General features: G+C 32.6%; 1 protein-coding gene across 3 annotated transcripts in view; it reads right to left on the bottom strand.

Annotated features, from left to right (window-relative positions):
* Positions 1-4929: 4929 nt before the first annotated feature.
* LOC143076898 (VWFA and cache domain-containing protein 1-like) overlaps positions 4930-16158 on the bottom strand; it is a 51143-nt gene continuing 39914 nt past the window's right edge. For all 3 annotated transcript variants that reach the window (XM_076252787.1, XM_076252786.1, XM_076252785.1), the window contains exons 20-24: positions 14614-14766; positions 10282-10391; positions 9508-9627; positions 8140-8276; positions 4930-7239 (exon numbers count right to left, since the gene is read on the bottom strand). In XM_076252787.1, coding sequence (XP_076108902.1) covers positions 6881-7239; positions 8140-8276; positions 9508-9627; positions 10282-10391; positions 14614-14766 — 879 coding nt within the window. In that variant the 3' untranslated portion in view covers positions 4930-6880. The remainder of the gene's footprint in view (positions 7240-8139; positions 8277-9507; positions 9628-10281; positions 10392-14613; positions 14767-16158) is intronic.

The following is a 16158-nucleotide window of genomic DNA, read 5'->3' on the forward strand; positions in this document are numbered from 1 at the left end:
CGACGTATCGTATAACATGTATAACACGTATATGAGAGAAGGATAAATTAAGTCAAGTTGGTCCCGATGAAAATATTATATAATGCATTTAATTTTAATTGAGATCGAGGTAGAATCATAATTAAGAAAGTAATAAAATGTGAGTTTGTGGTCTAGTGGTTAAGACCGATGGCTACAGTGCTGAAGGTCTAGAGTTCGATTCTCACTCGGGGTGCTAAAAATATCAGTACATCAGAAGGTTAATTTTCACCCTCTCACACACATCTCTGGTACCCAGACCGGAGTTTAAACTAGAATGAGTACTTTGGGGGCCTCGGTTGGTCAAAGTTGTCCCCTACTTTGACCTGGAGATCAATCTTCTGATATCTCTCTGGTTTGTCTGTTTCCACCGAGTGGCCCGGTGGTTCTCTCCGAGTACTTCGGCTTCCTCCACCATAATAACATACTTCCCGGTGTCCTACACGCTCCCTTGGGCAGTGTTGGGTGGGGATTGTTCTAGTGGTGGGATAATATTGTAAAGGACACATCTCCATTAATCCTTATACAATACAGTAATATTGAGCTAACACAAGAATTAAAAAGTTTCATATGCAGCTAGAAAGTGCTATACCTCAGTTAAATAATTTAACTTAATTCTTTCTACTGGTATATATCCTTCTAAATGGAGAGAAAATTACACCAGTTCTTAAAGGAGTGTGCTTTAGTAACCCCTCAAACTACTATAGCACTTTCTAGCTGCTTAGTAAAAAAATTCTCAAGAGTTTTTGTGTGTGTTACATTGTAGTGTTGTGTCGTTGTTCTCCTCTTATATTAAATGCGTTTCCCTCAGTTTTAGTTTGTTACCCCGATTTTGTTTTTTGTCCATGGATTTATGAGTTTGAACACGGGTATACTACTGTTGCCTTTATTCATATAATCGTTAATAAAAGTATTCTGAAACTAATGATAACGTGATTAAAACGTTAAACTGATTTTACAGAGTTATCTCCATCTTGTGTCAGGTAGTATCTTAACCGTACAACATGTTGTACATTTGTATTTACGATTATAGATGCGGGTCCTTCATTTCTGTATTCTTTCATTTTTTAGGACATTTTAAAATCAATTGTCATTGTTGAAGGTCTCTGGTGTTCTATATATTTATACAACCCTTTATCATCCCTTTTTTCTTTTTTTTTTTTGCCCTGTTTTACTTTATTCTCCATTTGTTTGGTATATATATTTCTGTTAATTTGGCCCATGATTGACTATTCTGTAAACATCATTCAGACCCTCATGACTATTAGGTAATTTCTGGAATCATGTCTTTCACCGAAAAAAAATGTGAATTTCGCACGCCTTTATGACGTCATTTACCAGATAGAAGGCTCGCCTGTATCCCTGCTGTAAAGTTTCCAGCACTGTTATAATCGTCATTCTGTAGGGTATGCCTTAGGAAATGTAACCATTCTTTTTTATTTCAATTTCTCAATTATGTTTTGCAGTATAAGATAAAACTTTTTCACCCGTTTGCTCAACATGTGTTAGAAATTTCTATGCATACATTTTTGTCAAGTGGTGATGAAAGTCACGTAACAGATTTGTCTGAAAACCGTATCCCGAAACTGAACTTATGGAATTTTTGAATACTCAAAATCGAAAATGAAAACGGAGAAAGCGACAGAGGGACATCAACCCGACAAATAAGCAGAACGCTCTATGCAACCAATGGGTCTACAACGGAGAGACAAAAAAAATTCAACCGGAGGTGGACTTAAGCTGGCCTTTAAACAAAATAATGTACAAGTTTACTAAACGGGACGCCACACTAAACTCCAAAACACATAGATCAAACTAAAACTAAAACACTCACTTTTCTTTATACCTTTTTCCATTCTGTAAACCCCCATTCACAACTTTTATAATTATGTAAATTAAATTGTGATACTTTTATCATTACGTACTATGCATGTTACACAATCTTCAAATACTCATTCGTTTGTCTGAAAAGTGATTAATTATAAAGTCTCAGTGCTCACCAGTACATATGATAAAGTGATTAATTATAAAGTCTCAGTGCTCACCAGTACATATGATAAAGTGATTAATTATAAAGTCTCAGTGCTCACCAGTACCGGTACGTACCTGTGAAAAAGTGATTGATTATAAAGTCTCAGTGCTCACCAGTACATATGATAAAGTGATTAATTATAAACTCTCAGTGCTCACCAGTACCTATGATTAAGTGATTGATTATAAAGTCTCAGTGCTCACCAGTACATATGATAAAGTGATTAATTAAAAGTCTCAGTGCTCACCAGTACCTATGAAAAAGTTATTGCTCACCATTACCTGAAAAACTGACCGAAATAGTTCCTGGACGACAAGTTGGTAGACTTGTGCTAATCAAAATATCGCCAATAAACTGTATGGACTACAAAAACCTGCACAACTAAAACTTGTCTTCTTTAGAAAAAACAGTAATCATGACTCATCAGTTATCTTACTTGACCAATATTGACAACATAAACAGACTTAAAAAAAACGTGTGGCAATTTCATGGGCGAAAAGTTTAAAGGTGTAATCCCACCATTAATTTCCCCCTACAAGTCTCTGTTAAATTTTCCTTTTCAAAAGAAATGTGCAGAATTTATCTTTGTTTCAAATAAAGAAATACTTGGCGTGAGTAAAGTTTTATTCTGTCCAGTATTAAAAAAAAATATCATATAACATTTCATTGCATAGAAGAAAATAACAATCACTGGAAGTTAACCAATCAAATCACCGCTTATTTAACCTGTGTATAAGCTTTAAGAACCATGTAACCTCAAGTTTCAAAAATATTCTAAAGTAACCCCAAATAAAAAAAATAATAGTGCTTTGAAATACCCATGACATATGTTTAGACCCAGAAATGTTTCTACTGCAATGTAGAATTAATCACCTACAACTGTCAAATTTAAAGGAATAAGTTTTGCGACCTATTTTCGTATACAACTGGATGTGACGTCAATGACATTGTCTTGTTGGTGTTTACAACCGGATGTGACGTCAATGTCTTGGTTGTGTTTCACCAAAAGAAAAGAGAGAAAAAATGGCCTAACAATCGAAAAACTTTAGAAAAGAAGTACCCCAAAATAATTAAGATATAGAACTCTGATTTTGTTAACCTTTATACGAGTTTACCGAAATCATTAGAGCTCTATATTTTAATTAGATTGGAAGAACCCCCATCAGAACGTCAAACGGGGGTTCGTAAATAAAATAAACATAAATTTATTAGATAATCGCTTCGGTCAATTTCAAAGAAAATAAATTACTTTTTGAATAATAAAAATTGAAAAGGAAGATGGTTTTTGTCTTCTGTCTTATTGAGGTATAACGTGTATGTATATATCACCTATCATTTATGCATACGTAGATGTTACAAATGTTCTATTAAAAAAAATAATCTTACGAAGGATAAATCTTGTAAATCAATTATGACAATCCGTAAAAGTTCCTGAATATATTTATTGTGACAGATATTTGACACACATTTTGGACATAAATGACGTTACAATTATCAATTAGATTTTATTTAGATAAGAAAAGTAATTATTTTGTTAACCACTATGTATACCGCGGGATAATGCAAACAGTTATCCGGCCATTTAAATAGATATAAGAAGATAGATGTGGTGTGAGTGCCAATGAGACAACTCTCCATACAAATAACAATTTATAAAAGTAAACCATTATAGATCAATGTACGGCCTTCAACACGGAGCATTGGCTCACACCGAACAAGCTAGAAAGAGCCCCAATATTACTAGTGTAAAACCATTCAAACGAAAAAACCAACAGTCTAATCCATTTTTTTTTTATTACCACCAACGTCAAAGTGTCCTCTCTATTATATATGGGACATTTACTTATACAACATTTTGACCTTATTTTTGACTATGAATTAAACATATGTGTAATTTCTAATTAAATCGTGACAAAAAAAAAAGCCACGTTGGCAAAACATCAATTAAATGATTGCTATATAAGTAGAAATTCTGCTTTGAGACGTCAAAGTTACAATTTTGAAACTTATAGGTAAGTCATGAAAAAAGTTAAAAGTATTAAGATTTAAAGTAAAATATTTTTAAACAAGTTTAACTAAAAAAAAGATAATTATTAGTTTTCATAAATAAAGTTTCATCAAAATATTTATTTTTTTATTTTATTGTTATTTGTAACTGTTACGTATTATTTTTGTTTTTATTTATTCTATTAAACAGTTTGAATTTTAAACATTATAGGTGTCAGTCGATCCCGGCCTGCCTATACATCGGCAACTACTCCCGGCCTGCCTTTACAGTGACAGCAATGCCATAGATCATCGTAGGTATTGCTCAAAGCTAGTTTCCCCCACAACATGTAAAGAGCTCTCACAAATGAAGTTCGTCTGTCGAGAGTCAGAGGGCAAAGAACAGAAATCAAACCAATAATAATAAGTAGGTTGGTATTCGTGAACTGTATATAAAAAAGAAGATGTGGTATGATTGCCAATGAAACAACTATCCACAAAAGACCAAAATGACACAGCCATTAACAACTATAGGTCACCGTACGGCCTTCAACAATGAGCAAAGCCCATATTATTATGTCTGTTTTGTTCACGCATCGTTGTAAATATAATGGAATTTGATGAGACTGTCATATAAGTGAGAAGTTTAGCGCTATAAAACCAGGTTCAATCCACCATTTTCTACTTTTGAAAATGTCTGTACAAAGTCAAGAATATGACAGTTGTTTTCCATTCGTTTGATGTGTTTTATCATTTGATTTTTCCATTTGATTAGGTACTTTCCATTTTGAATTGTCCCCGGAGTTCAGTATTTTTGTGATTTTACTTTTTATAAAATAAATCTTTCTTTTAATATGCCAAAATTTTCTCCTGCTTCATTAGCGAATTCTGAATCTGTAGGAATATCAAAAACAGTTTATTGTCTCGAAAAGGAAAAGAACGTTAGCATATACATACATTAAATTCAATACTAAAATGGAACATGTACTTGTAATTGCAAAATTAAGGTATGATGTAGTATTTCATGATATGAGGTCAACTCACGAGGATCTGGATTTGGGGTATTTTATATAGAAGGGCTAAGTAAAAAATGAAAACAGAACACTGGAATCAAACCGTACAAAACAGAGAATAGTGGGGTGCTAAAATATAAAGAATAGAAGATACTGAGCAAATTTATAAAGAATAGAGAAAAATGACATTAAAAACTAAGTAGGATTTTTTTTTGTGAAATGTTTTGGTAATTGTTATAAAGGGGAATTTTAAAACTATCATATGTGCTCATTTTTTGAGGCTGTACATTAGCTTGCATTTGTTTACATCCTATTTTTTTCCAATGGAAATTGTGTCTCATCGTGAAATAAACCTTCTGTAACAACATTTATCACAATCGATTTATAAACAATAATTTTATTTGACATACCCTAATCTTGATACAAGAAAACGTATACGCAAATATACAATAAAAGATCATTCCCTAGCTATTGAAACTGGAAGATATACACATATTCCACGCCCTCAAAGACTTTGTATAATGTAAAGTTCTGAATGATGAATCCCATTTCTTTTTACTATGTAAAATAATGATGATTTAAGACATGTCTTTTTTAATGATTTAAAAACTCAATACAAATATTTTTCTGATAATAAAATGAAATATATATGAAATCCAACCACTAATCAGCAAGTGACATCTTATATGGAACTGAGGACAGGGGGCATTTGAGATCATTTGTTGTTTTTAATGTTTTGGTTTATTTTTATTTTTTATATAAATTTTAATGTCATCATTATATTGTTGTTATTACATGTAATTGTCATGCCTTTGACCCTCTTATGGCTGTAATTTGTGCCTTAATAAAGTATTAAGATAATAAAACAAGAATATGATCATTATACACGGACTCCCCAGTCGCACTAGCTTTGTCTATGTTCAGTGGACCGTGAAATTTTAATTTTGCATTTAAATAAGAAAGATCATATGATAGGGGATACGTGTGCTAAATTTCTTGTTGATTAGACATCGACTTCATCTAAAACTTTAACCTGAAGCCGGACAGACGGACGACGAACGGACGGACAAACGCATGCACACACAAGAAAACCTTATGCCCCTCTACTATCATAGGTTGGGCAGGCACAAAAGTATTTCACAGACGATGAAAACATTATCATAATAAATGTGATATTACATAAAGGCAACAGCATTAAACTGCTATTCAAAATTCATAAATCTATTGAGAGAAAGCAAATCCGTATTACAAACTACAATATGAATGTTACATTAACTCTTCATATCAGCAAGAGTACTGTAACAGTTTTACATAATAATAGAAATATTAGTCTCGAATACAAGGGTGAAAGATGTGCATTTACATTCAAAACATATATATCAAGATTACAAGTGAAATGTAAATATATGATTTAATTATTGACAAAATGTATATAAAACGTATGATATAACACGTATAGTGATTTGCATTAATGTGATACAGTTTATTCTACTAAATTGACATATTGCACAACATCCATCACATATACATGAAGCAACACATTTGGGTGTTACTATTCAGTCCGTGTGATTGTTTCCTGATCTTTATTCATTTAGAGTACCAGCATGAAAAACAATTAGCAGTATCAAGAGTACACCATACAAGTACAAATGTATGTCTATCTTAGCTCTGTTAAACTTTTAATATTCATGATGTATTAAAGTTTAACAAGTGTTATCTCAAACGGCTGATACATGTAATTTTTTAAATCCTGAGCAGAGAAACAAACACTCTGCAATAAAGCCTTCAGAATCCACTATTAAACATTCCGGTATGTGATCCTCCTCTTCTATTATTCAGTAGGTTTATCATACCGTGATTCGTCACTTACAACTGAGATGGAACTATGTCTTAGTCCTCCCGCACTTGAAAGGCTACCTGAAGAAAAGTTACTGGTTGTGGATGACGGATTGAAGTGACCATTAGATTCAAACCCGTAATTTTGTGCACTTTGCAAGTCAAGATGGTCAGGTATGGCATCTAAGTATGGGTCTTCTTTATCACAAGTATCATTTATGTGTAAGTATCTCAAAAGAAAAATGACTCCACCAACTATGATAATAACAGCTAATAGTCCACCTATTGTTCCGCCGACTATTGCACCGATACTTGGTCCTTCTGCTTCTTTTGGTAGGTTGTTACTATGTGAAGCTATTGAAAGACATTTAAAAATTAAACTAATTACTCTTCACAGGGGTGTACATCTGCATTTCCTCATACTGTGGATTCATTCATTTCGTGGATTTCTGAAAACTTTTATTTTCGTGGATATTTGATTTCGTTGTTTTGCAAATCTTTGTTTTGCCAATCTCTGTATGCAAAGTCTGTTGAAAATATGTTATTCGTTGAAAATTTAAACTCGTGGTTTATCTTTACCCACGACACCCACGAAAATTGGTATTAAACGAATAATAATGAATCCACAGTATTACTTTTATGAAATATATATAAGTCAATGTCAGTGTATTACTGAACCAAAACTCAAACTGGTTTTGCTATTTTACTGTAATTCTGTTCTCGTATATTTGTGTTGATTAGAATTGGGTTGTGTCTTATAATATAACTGACCAGTCATATCAAAGATCAATAGCTTTTATATAATTTGAGTGAAAAACAAAATCTTAAATTATTCTAATTTTACATTAGTTTAAATATGTTTATTTACAGTGGATTGGGAAACAAGTTTTGAAACTTTTATTAATCCCTTTCGACTTTGCGGGTGCGAGTGTTGTTTGTAGTGGCATACGCCTGCTCTTTTTCGAAATCTACAAGGGTGTCTTTTACGTGTAAGAGATATGACTCTCTCTTAATACGGGTCAGCGATTTATAGTCCCCTTCTGACGGACTATCATCGTTTCCTCAAGACCATACTCGCAAATGGTGTCATGTACGACACCATAAAATATCCTTTTCTATTCTACATTGTTAACAAAACAGAATGCACATAGTATGATAACGTACTTTTTCCTATAAGTTAATACTTTTAATATCTCCATAGATTTAACCTTAAAAACAAAATAAAATAGTTTTTACATCATAATTCAAACATACCATCACAAATATCAGAGTTCGAGTCTTTAGTTTTTCCAAAAGAGCATTCTCCCTTAATTCTACAGCAAGGTTCTTGAATAATGTCTCCTCTAAATGTAAACTCACACCAACTACATTGGAACTCACTGTAGCAATCTCTAATATATAGAAAGAAAAGCACACCATATTTAATTTAGGTTGATAAGGGTATTGCAAATTACCCCGGTATTTGTGTGTTCGGATTTTCCTTGTCATGTGTGTTCGGTCTATTTGCGGGATTTTTACTTTCTTATTTGTATTTATCGGATTATACATTTTTGCCTTACTTTGTCATGTTTGTATATGGTATATACATATACGTGGATTATTAATTTCATACGAGTTTGTACACTTGTATTTTATACCAGTTTTTGGTGGGGTTCGTGTTGCAAAGTTGTTAATTTGTTACTAGTATGTTGATACAATTATTTGTTTATTTTTTTTATATTTTTTAGCAATGGCGTTGTCAGCTTATTTTCCATCTATGAGTTTGAATGTCTCTCTGGTATCTTTCGTCCCTCTTTTGGTAACAATTTTATCATATAAAGCATTAAGAAAAGTAATTTTACTGAAGTTCATGCCTTTCTCTCAATTTTTGTTTGTTACCTTGGTTTTTCTGCTTGATAGATTTGGGAAATTTGATCATAGTTAAACTACTACACCCCGATACAGCCTTTTGTAGCTGATGCTGCGTAAAACAGTTATCAATCAATCAATCACTTAATCAAGCAAAAGATAAAATATCGATTTCCAAAATCTCAATTAGACAAAATCTGTATGTGGCGTACAAGCTTGACAATTTAGGATCTACGAAGAATTTATTTATCACCAGCCTGTCATCCTGCCTCACTGCTCGATAATAGAGCCAATTGGAATACAACATCGTGAATCAACTGTTAATTAACGATCCGATCGATATGTTTTCTACTTGTTTATAGAACATGCACATGTGCAGTTATGTAGTCTTGTTCAGCGATGATAGTTGGTCAGGTGAATTGTTTAAGTTTTTTCGATTTAATACGGAACTGTCTGTTTTGAATATTTGTATTACGACAAAGTATTAGATTGGGTCAGGATAGTATGATTATTTACTAACACTGGCACGATACCTCTACTTGAGACTTATTATTCGAAGGGGTGTTTCATTTGAATTTACCCGAGGAACCCTGTAAATGGAAGATGTCCGAATCATATGGAACATTAAACAGTACACCTCATGAATGAAAATTGTAAAGCAATTACAAATTATAAGTTGAAATACAAACAAAAAAGGCAAAACAATAGTGCCGAGGCGATTGCCTCACATTTACAACGTACAGAATAACTAATTATAATTAAAATTTTTCTTACTTTTTAGACTTTTTTTCGTTACATTTTGGATCAAAGCACGATTGAAGTCCTGTCAAATCTTCGTTTACACTGATTCCAGATTTATCTAGTAATCGAGCACTACAAGGCAAGCTGGAGTCTCTAAAATCATAGAAAATATGACTTTATTAAGTGTTCATTATGTATATACATTGTAGTAACATTTTACATCAAAGCATACATGTACTTTAGTCAGGAGCCTGTTCCTCAATGATTGTTAATTATTGTTGTGGTTCACGAGTATTTCTTGTTTTAATACAGATTAGATCGTTGGTTTTCCTGGTTGAATTGATTTACACTAGTTATTTTGCAGCCTGTTATAGCTTGATTTTCGTTGTGAGCAGATGTTTTGTGTTGAATGCCGTACTTTGAACTATAGTTTCTAAGATTTATACACTGCAACTTGGCTGGAGAGTTGTCTCGCTGAGTGTCAGACCACGTCTTTTTTTTTATATCTATACTAATTCATAACGTTAAATATTGGACTTAAAAATGGAAGAAATGCATTTGAATGTCTTTCAACAATATATTGTATATTTTATCACTTACTTACAAAATAATAATATTAAGTATCAACTCAATACAGATGAATTCAAATAGATAATCTTCCCTTTTATCTGAATTTAAACGTGATATTAGCCACGACGGTGTAAATCTAACCAGCTTAATCTGATATATAGAAATAATTTTGTAACATTGAAACTATCCAAAGAGAGCGTATAATCATGTTGTTATAAGCATAGTTATAATACATACGCTATGGTTGTGGTGTATACGTTCGTACAAACATTGTATACTATAGATGTATAGCAGATACAGTCACAATTGTTATCACACTTTCTAAAATCAGGTTGAACGTTACTGTCCTAAAATGGAACAAAAACAAATAAGAAATGAATGTTAAAGATGTGAAACAAACAAAAAATGTGGGGGTATACCTTTAAAAAATTTGCCCCCTCCACCCACCAAACACCAAAAATACCAAAAGCCATCAAGCGGGTAGATAAAAAGTATGCAACGACAGACAGGTGTCGTCGGAGTGGGAACTTATTTTATACTTCTAAAGTCTATAAAATATATGACAAAACCACCAGGATATAGTAGTAGTTCTAAAAATAACGAAAACCGTTAAAATATGATCTATTATATCTGACTTTACACATTTGGACATTTAACTAAACATAGAAACCAATAAAACATTTTTGCTTTCACACAAGGTTACAAAATAAAGCATTTTTGCTTCTGCACAAGGTTAGAAAATAAACCATTTTTGTTTCCGCACAAGGTTAGAAAATAAACCATTTTTGTTTCCGCACAAGGTTACAAAATAAACCATTTTTTCTCCAGCACAAGGTTAGAAAATAAACCATTTTTGCTTCAGCACAAGGTTAGAAAATAAAGCATTTTCGAACGTTCTAGAGCCATTCAATGGGTTGTATAAAGTAAAGCGATCCATATTGTCTAAGCAAATATTACATCTTTTATTATCTCAACAAAAAACAATGTAAGATTTCGAAATATAAATTCATCCCATACAGATGATGTTTTCTCTACATAAATATCATTTGTCTCTGATGAATAGTGGTTATATAGGTAAATCATACAATATCTCCTTATGTTATAACATACAATATCTCCTTATTTTAAAATCATACAATATCTCCTTGTTTTAAAATCATACAATATCTCCTTATTTTAAAATCATACAATATCTCCTTATTCTAAATAATACAATATCTCCTTATTTTAAATCAAACAATATCTCCTTATTGGTAAATCATACAATATCTCCTTATTTTGAAATCATACAATATCTCCTTATTTCAAATCATACAATATCTCCTTATTTCAAATCATACAATATCTCCTTATTTTAAATCATACCATATCTCCTTATTTTAAAATTATGCTAAAACACACCCGCGAAATCACGGGCATTTAGAGCTTGATTGAAAGTATGTTCACAGTTGTACGAAGAATTTTGGAAAAGATTTTGTGTCTGGAGTATTTAAAAAAAAAAATCATGTCTGGAGAATTTCAGAAAAGGTTCGTCTCCTAGGCGATCACTGCTATATTATATAGAGAGTCTCTGTATACTATAAATACAGTGTATTTGTTATTAACTATCATGCAATTTCAAGTTTCTTCTCCTAAGCGAGCATTGCTATATTATAAATTAGAGTCTCTATCAAGGAGACAGGACAATATTTTTAAGTCCTCTCTCTTATTTTCAAAGACCACTGCGTTACTACTTTGTTTTCTGTTTTATTCCATTATTTTCGCGTTTCTTTATACTATGGACATACGTATCTATATTATAGATATTAACATGATTAAAGTGCATTTAGTTTTCTATTAACTATTGATTCATTTTTTTCTCCATGGGGTTTGTCCTGTCCCCGTCCGAGGACTTCGGAAAATTATGTGCAAGTTAAAACAACTTACTTAACAATGAGGGTTGGTTGAAAACAAAACATTACGACAAAAGAGACGATTTCAGCTTTCCAATTGTGAACTTTCCGTTTCTAAGTAGCAACATTCCAGGGTATATACGGGATATATATCTCCCAATTGGTACGATATTCCCGTGCTTGCATTCTCTATCATGATTTTCTTGATAGAGGGTTGCTGCTCACAAGGAGGCTATTAAACCAATAGTTCCAAATGGTGAAGTTGAAATCATCCCTTCGTAAATTTTACGGACGCCATCACGAGTTGGCTGACCGTTATGGAATAACCGTTTCACAAATGATATCGAATATGTTCCTTACGTCGTAACTACAATCTCCTTCCCTTTCATGAATGTGACCTACCGAATTAGACTATTTACCGGATTTGTTATCACATAAGCAACACGACGGGTGCCACATTTGGAGCAGGATCTGCTTACCCTTCAGGAGCACCTGAGATAACCCCTAGTTTTTTGGTGGGGTTCATGTTGTTTAGTCTTTAGTTTTCTATGTTGTGTCATGTGTACTATTGTTTGTCTGTTTGTCTTTTTCATTTTTAGCCATGGCGTTGTCAGTTTGTTTTAGATTTATGAGTTTGACTATCCCTTTGGTATCTTTCGTCCTTCTTTTAAAACTGAGGTATAATAGTAGCGTCTCGTACGATATAAAAACGACGATATGGACAACGCTCAGATTGACTTATTTATTTGCCATTATGTGTAAGTTAAAACTGATGTATAATAGTAGTGGTTCTTGCGATTCAAAAACCACGATATGGACAACGCTCTGACTGGCTTATTTATTTTCCATTTTTGTTATCTATCATAAGATTGGTTCTCAATGTGAAAACCGATAGTCATGTCTGACTGTAAAGTCGATCTGATGACGGAACAATATTCGAACACCTTTGTTTCCTCCTAAAATAACACAAATTGAATAATCAGAAGAATGAATGACAAATGCGACTATACATGGTACCTATAGAACACAGAAGGGAGGATTATTTTAATGTGGGAGGAAGAGAAGCTAGAATACATCCGCGAAATGGGGGGCATTCAGAGCGTTGTTGAAATTATGTAAAGTGTTGTAGAAAGAATTTTGTAAAATATATAATGACAGGAGAATTTCAGGAAAAGTATCAAAAGTCATAGGTACTTTGGGACAGGAAAATATTTTTTATCCCTCCTTTATTTCCAAGTCATAGGTATTTTGGGACAGGAAAATTGTTTTTCTAGCCCAGCTCCTCCTTTTTTTTCAAAAGTTCTCATTTTTTATTATCTCTTTTCATTTTAATAACACATGAATAATTTCAGCGCTTGTCTGTCTATTATGAACATTCATTACTATCAATAAAGTGTATTTGCTTTTCACTTTCAATTCTCAGTTTACTAATCGTTCCTCGGCGGTCATTGATATATTAAACAGACTCGATTTTAAAAACTGTGTGACCGCCGTGGATAGTAAACTTGAAAATGATAGCAGATAGAAAATACACACTGTATTCGTAGTATATGTATGTTAAAAAAATACAGAAAAATACAAACCGGAAGTCTAATATAACTTAAAATTCGCCCAATGACGGAATCAATATCCGGATGCCTTTTTCTCATTTTCTCCCAAAATAACTCAATCTGAATAGTCATATAAATGGATGATAAATGCGACTATGCACTGTACCTATAGGACACAGAGGCATATTGATTAATTTATTGTGAAAAGAAGAGAAGCGACACACAAAATGAGATCTTCTCGATTAATAGTATAGATGTTCAATTGTATATGTAAATTAAAAATCATTTGACTAAAATAGAAACAGAATGAAACGTTGGAAATAGATTGACATCTAATATACATATTCTTCTTGTTTCAAAAGTTCTGATACCCATGTTTATTTTTTAAAGTTTTTTTTTAATATTTTACCATGGTTGGATTTAGAAGATTTATTAGTCTTTATAATTCTTTACATTATGTTAAGGTTTATGACCCCTTCTGTATCCATTTTTGTACGAAAATTTAAGCTTCAATTGTATCAAAACTACAGATATAATAAATAAAAGAGATAGGCCATTTTGTACATAAACCGAGGGGAAACTTGATGCAAAGCATACTTTTTTACTGTTTCATTGCATTTAATAGAAAAATAGTCGTTTGTGGCAAATAAACGAAGTCTTTTATAGAAAATCCACAGCCTTTATAACAGATTTTTTTGTGTTAAAATTTGAAACACTTGCTTTTCTATGATGTGCTAGTGTTTATTTTTTACAAAAAGTTCTAACCAACCTGTAAATTCCAAAATACCTCCTGCTGAGTCACTAAGGTCGAGCGCACCCTAAAACGTGTACTTGATTTGGTCCATATTTTTATTTGTTTTAACTAATAACTACACTGCATTCAATATCAGTCATCAAATCGCCAAATATGAGAGTACAAGGAGTAAGGCTGTGGATTTTCTATTAATTTTCCATATGTTTAGCATTGAATCAACACAAGGGTACCTAATCCTTAATGATGTTTGACTCAAACGGTACGACATATTACTATGTACTTTTCTGCCTTAATTGCTTCGTTGCACCAGGTTGCGCAACTTTTCAACAAAAACACTGAAATATTCATTAATATATATATACTAGACTCTTACACATGTGCATGCTGATGATGTTGTGCCATCAAGTATTGATCCTTTCTCTATTCTCAGAATAAATATGTTTGTGTCCATAACTGGTCTCAACTCAAACTTATTATCGGTTTGGGCAAAACTGAGTCCAGTAGATCTACCAGCTGGTAATGTAACCTGTGAAACACATAAAGCATATTCTTGAATATTAAATGTAAAACAGAAGATGTGGTTTGATTGCCATTGAGACAACTGTCCACAAGAGTCCAAAATGACAAAGACATTTACAACTATAGGTCACCCTACGGCCTTTAAAACCATACCACATAGTCAGCTGTAAAAGCTCTTTCCTTACCTGACAGTAGTTCTTGTTTTTTCCCCATAAAAAGTAACACAAATGTATTCGTTGTCGTTTCAAGCATACTCTACTCGTTATTCGATGTATCGAAAAACAAAAACAAAAACAAGTGTATGGGAGATCCGAACATATTTTACATCTGGTGTACTAAATTATAATCCTGGTGTCTTTGATAACTATTTACACCACTGGGTCGATGCCACTGCTGGTGGTCGTTTCGTCCCCGAGGGTATCACCAGCCCAGTAGTCAACACTTCGGTGTTGACATGAATATCAATAATGTGGTCATTTTTATAAATTTTCTGTTTACAAAACTATGAATTTTTCGAAAAACTTAGGATTTTTTTATCCCAGGCATAAATTACCTTAGCCGTATTTGGCACAACTTTTTGGAATTTTGAATCCTCAATGCTCTTTAACTTTGCACTTGTTTGGCTTAATAAAAAAAAATTGATATGAGCGTCACTGATGAGTCTTCTGTAGACAAAACGCGCGTCTGGTGTACTAAATTATAATCCTGGTACCTTTGATAACTATTTACAACCCATCACCGCAAAGTAAAGTAAAATTTTCTCATGCATAGACCCTTCATTAAGGAAAAAACTTATCAGAAAAGTGTACCTTTTCAACAAATTGCTCCTACGCAAAGCTGTTACTTTTAATATGTGTACAATAATTCGGTAATGTACTATGTAATGAAAGGTTAAAACATTAAATCAATGTTAAAGCCAAGTGGTAGATTTTTAAATAATAAACGAGTTGATAGAAATGAGATACAACGGTGGTTTTCTTTCGTCTATTTCTCGCATCTGAAGTATTTGTGTGTAGTTCCGGGAACCAGTTTGCTCCTAAATGCATCTACCTGTATTTCTAAATACTCAGAAGAAGCCAGGCTAATGTATACATGTAATATGCAATTACTGTCATTTCATCTAAAATTATTACGAGTGGAAATGAATGCTAGATGTTGCTGAAAACATCATAGAAAACAATGAACCCTTGAACATGATCATTTAGTTTATTTATATTTTAAGTAGTACTCATATACATAGAAAAAAGTAAAAACACAAAAATACTGAACTCCGAGGAAAATTCAAAAAGGAAAATCAAAAATCAAAAGGCAAAATCAAAAGTCCAAGCACATCAAACGAATGGATAACAACTGTCATATTCCTGACTTGGTACAGGCATTTTCTAATGTAGAAAATGGT

The sequence above is a fragment of the Mytilus galloprovincialis genome, chromosome 5 (assembly GCF_965363235.1).
Source record: "Mytilus galloprovincialis chromosome 5, xbMytGall1.hap1.1, whole genome shotgun sequence".
In the NCBI taxonomy this organism is placed as follows: Eukaryota; Metazoa; Mollusca; class Bivalvia; order Mytilida; family Mytilidae; genus Mytilus; species Mytilus galloprovincialis.